Source organism: Haliotis asinina, chromosome 10 (assembly GCF_037392515.1).
Source record: "Haliotis asinina isolate JCU_RB_2024 chromosome 10, JCU_Hal_asi_v2, whole genome shotgun sequence".
Taxonomy (NCBI): Eukaryota; Metazoa; Mollusca; class Gastropoda; order Lepetellida; family Haliotidae; genus Haliotis; species Haliotis asinina.
In genome coordinates this window covers 15,631,139-15,636,180 of record NC_090289.1, presented here as the reverse complement: position 1 = coordinate 15,636,180, position 5,042 = coordinate 15,631,139, and the positions used below count along the sequence as shown (strand labels likewise).

Below are 5,042 nucleotides of genomic sequence, written 5' to 3'. Positions count from 1 at the left end.
AACGAAACGCCCAAAGCGTTATACCTCTCATGAGCGATAAAGTGTGATGTAGCATCAGCATTAAATTGTCCGTCATAAACGGACTGCATCTGTGTTGTAAAACTTATGTTTTGAAAAATATGGTAAGTTCTGACGGGAACTCCTGGACACCATACATTCATCTGAAATATAGTCCGACATTGGGTCCATTTCTCATGCTATCACATCAGTGTGTCACCCAGTCAAAAATGATTACAGTCTTTACACTGACTCGCTAAACAAGTCGCCGCGTAATGGATGTACACTTGAGCAACGTCCTTAACGCCCACTGCTGCACGATATATTTCAGTTATGAATAACCACCTCACCACAAAATCTGTAAGCATACAACACTTCACAGCCGAGAGCGCTTCATCACCAATTTTATTACCAACGTTAGTGTCAGTTTCCGCCAGTCGTGATGCGGTATGAAACCACGATGTACTAGACTACATCAGCAATCTTTAACGAAACCAAGAAATAGTGAAGACGTTCTGTAACTCACCAAGAATAGGTAAGCGAGTGATTTTAGCAATATCAAGGCGGGGCGAACCAGAGATGGGCTAAACACATTGTACTCATGAGAGCGTAAACTTCAAGCACGAAGTTCAAGCGGCTGGATAGAGAGCCCCTCCATGTGATGTTCGTTGATATAAATGTCAATTTAGACATAACATATGAATTAGTTTAGAGTTTAGGTAAGCTTAAATAAAACTGTCGGACATAAGCTATCTTTAATGAAATGGTTACACTGGAAGGTAAGTTTATAACTTTTGAACGAAATAGATATAAAACTTCAGATAGTGTGACATCACATACCTGTACGTTGCAGGTAAGGGCGTTGGGGTAGCCTAGGGTTAAAGAGTTCCCTCGTTCCGCCGAAGACCTGTGGTGGATTCCCCACATGAGTGAAGCCCCAACCTTCCCCGCCTCACCTCAGCCTCTTTCACCTCCCTTCCAACCTCCTCACGTCATCCCAACCTCCATCACCTCACCCTAGCCTCTCTCACCTCTCCCCAGCTTCCCTCCTTGTCTTCCTAAGCTCTCCCTAGAGAGTTCCATCCCAGCCTCCCTCACCATACTCAAGCCTCTACTCACCTCTCCCTGCCTCACTCACGTCACCTCAGCTTCCCTCACCTCTCCCCTTTCTCACCTCAGCCCGGCTCTCCTTCGCCTCTCCCAGCCTCCCTCACCTCTTCCGGGATCTCCCACCTCTCCCTGCCTCCCTCACGTCACCTCAACTTCCCTCACCTCTACCCACTCCCACCTCAGCCCGGCCCTCCTTCGCCTCTCCCAGCTTCCCTCACGTCTCCCGGGATCTCCCACCTCTCTCTGCCTTCCTCACGTCACCTCAACTTCCCTCACCTCTCCCCACTCCCACCTCAGCCCGGCCCTCCTTCGCCTCTCCCAGCCTCCCTCACGTCTCCTGGGATCTCCCACTTCTCCCGGCCTTCCTCACGTCACCTCAGCTTCCCTCACCTCGACCCACTCTCACCTCAGCCCAGCCTCCTTCACCATACCCCAGCTTTCTCTAGTCTCACCTAAGTCTCAATCATATCTCCCGAGCTTCACTCACCTCTCCCCCACCCCCTCACTTCTCCTCTCTCATTTCCGCCCTACCTTCTTCCCCCTCCATTCGTGTATGTTCTGTTATTTGAAATGACCGGTTCAAAGAAGATTTCAATTACGCGTATCCTTGAGACTGCCTCGCTCCGTACTTCCATATTCCAATATGTGGCCATCACATCCGAGGAACCTCTCAGTCTACATGCAACATATATCGGATTTCTGTCAATACCATAAGCAAGTCACACACATTTACCAGACCATACACAATACTTCGTATTACATCTATTGTGCTCTCCTTTGCTCTCACAAACTTGGTTATTGAAGCTTTAGAAGTCAACGCACGCCCTTAACATTTTAACTCAAAGACGATGTAGCCATACGGAAACGTCATGATAAAAGGCGAGCTGTCTGAATAGCAAATTATGGTTCATTGTTGAGCATCTATATATCGCAAAGACACACAGACTTCAGGTACGACTTTGCGAGTAGAGACTGGTTTCAGGTACGACTTGGTGGAAGAACAACGAGACAGCGTAGGACATGATCGCAGGGAGTCCAACGCTGTGATCACACCATTGGGGCTAACAAAATGCCCAGAGGCATGACAAACCATGAACATGACGATACTTATCAAGTGAAAGAAGTTCCATAAAATTTACCACATTGCACATTCACATACCACTGGGATGGTACACCATGAAGCTTTTTCGTAAAGTTTTTGTTATTCTTTACTTCTTCAAAGTTTGGTTGGGAAGCAGGTTTATGATGAAATGAGGATTTTTAAATGAAAGATGATGAATATCCATAGACGGCCTTCACAGCCCCCTCCCTCCCCAAAGAAAAAAAAAACCCCAAAAAAACAAAAAAAACCAAAAAAAACAAAACAAAAAAACCCCACATGAACATGTTTTTCTAATAACGTCCCATATAATTATTACGACATTTCATTGTTTTCATTGAATACAGATTCTTTCGAAGACGTTTAGCTTTAAAGGAAGCAACCTTATAGGCATGTATTGTGCAAGGTCAGTACACATAACACGATTACAGACACTGCCTATTTTGGGCTGTAAAGTATTGATCATGGTTCGGCGTTGTATCTCTGTCAGTGTTTTAACCAGTCTCTACTCGCAAAGTTAAATACATCGTGTCTACATATCCGATAAGTTTCCTGTTTTCCTGCTTTCTTTATATGAAAACATTGTATTTTGAAATTGAACAATGCGTCGATATTGAATAACAGCAACCCATATACAGCAGAAGCTGTCAAAACCGGCATCTGTTCCATCCGGCAAGTTGGCAACACCGGCATAAAATCTCAATCCCGTCCGTGGATTGTATATTTACCATCAGCTCTACAATCCGTCACATTGTCTAAACTGGATTATTTCTTCACTTCCAATGAGTGCCGGTTTAGACAACTTCCACTGTATACATAACTTTTACATCACAAAGTAAAAATAAAATATATCCATGAAAACCACATTTCAATCTGGCAGATTAAGGATATAAAAACTAGATTGAGATGCAAAGTCAGCAACTCATTAAATGCCATATTTCAGCATAGATGTTACTAAAAGATATCTGCAACAGACTAGTTTCAAAGGGACTTAAAACCAGACGCATGTTTGTGTTTACTAGAAATGACATTGTACGGAGATTGTTTTGGTGTTTGTAAAGACAAATTGTGTTGTGATGAACCATTGATGGACAATAAAGAGCCTTGTACTATTCACTAGTTGTAAGGAGAGACATAAAATCTCCTAATGGGCTGTTTGCGATTATTGCATTACATAGATGTGCTTCATCTCGTTAAAGTCTCGGTCACTGAGAGACGAATTATACTATGCATTCCATTCTATGAGAAACATCATAAGCCTTTCTTGTAAGACGTGGGTGATTTAGAAGGAATGTAATAAACCATAAGGTCTTATGTAAGAGGAAATTGACGAAATTAATTATTCTTCATTGCCCTTCTTACCCTTGAAAATGGGTTAGACTTGCTCTTCAGCAACCCATAATTTTCGTAAGAACAGTCTAACGGGATCGGGTGGTCAGGCTTGGTTGACATATATCAGGTATCCAAGATCGATGCTCATGCTGTTGATCACAGGAATGCCTGAATGAGCTTTTAGCAATATTTCAGTAGCATCACGGAGGAGGATACCAGAAATAGGCTTCACACAATGTACCCACATGAGGAATCGAACCTGGGACTTCGACGTGACGAACGGGCGCTTTAACCACTAGTATAGGCCACCCTACTGCCCGTTAAAGCTAAAACAAAACGGCGGAAGTTCAAACGTGAGTCAAATGCTGATTTTAGAAATGTAGGTTTTGTTTCATATTTGAAATGTGGAATGTTTTTCATAAGGTCTGACTGATAAAAGCACTGTATCATGAGCGTGTGTGCATGAATTATTACTAACACGTCATAGTTCAAATACCTCACACAGAGAAGCGACAGCACTGAAATCACATTAAAGCAAGAGAAAACCTAAGTGTCCGTCTTTTGAACAACGTTGACAATGATGTGTGTGTGCTTTCGGTAACCTACCGTAATTGTTACTATCTCCAGTGGGCAAAGCGTATCTTATCGTGCCTGGCTATGTGTATTTCCATAGTTTGATGTAGCCGTTTGTCACATCGAAAACCAGTTTACTCTCATTGTATTGATGCAGCGCCGATTCGGGCTTCAACTCATTTTGAGTATCAGCTTCCCAGAGGTTCACGATGGAGACATTCCTCACCAAAACGAAGGCAGTGGTGAATTTGAATGAATGTAAAAACGGATAATCATCTCCATGAACGGTAACTTTTTAAAGGGCACAGAAATAAGCCATATTTTGTCTACTGTTTGGCTTCAGCTTATGGTTTCAAATAATATTTTTAAAGCGTTGTTGACATTCGTTTACTCGAAAAGTCATAATATGTCCGAACAAGGAAGCCAAAATACCAGTGATATTTTCTCAGAAGACGACCTCCTGAAAGCTACATAACCACCGACAAATGCAGTATTTTCAAACCTTTTACGGCACCACGAAGTAATGATTTCAGCCTGTCATGTTACCTACATGTACTAAGGGAAGGTTTAACATACGTTTCATTGTTTACAATCATCATCATCATCATCATCATCATCATCATCATCATCATCATAAGATTTAAGGGATCATTTTGCTTGGGATCAGACAACAAGATATTTTATGCACTGATTTGTCTCCTGTTTTAATATATTTCTATATAGATAAATTACAAAAGGCTCGTCAAATGTCAAATCCGATCACTAAGCGTTGTGATGTCAGAAGAAAGTCTGGACCAATAGCATTGGTTTATTGTGTTGCTATATTTTGCAACAATGTGACACCAAATATTCCAGTGCGAGGGAAATATTCATATAACAAAATCTATCTAAAAGAAAAGTCAGTTTTTCTTACACGATTGATTATTAATCC

General features: G+C 42.1%; 1 protein-coding gene across 1 annotated transcript; it reads left to right on the top strand.

Annotated features, from left to right (window-relative positions):
- The first annotated feature begins 760 nt into the window (after window positions 1-760).
- On the top strand, window positions 761-1,553 carry LOC137297961 (uncharacterized). Its single transcript, XM_067829966.1, has 2 exons — window positions 761-776; window positions 1,177-1,553. The coding sequence occupies exons 1-2, from the start codon at window positions 761-763 to the stop codon at window positions 1,551-1,553; spliced, it is 393 nt and encodes a 130-aa protein (XP_067686067.1).
- Window positions 1,554-5,042: the final 3,489 nt, after the last annotated feature.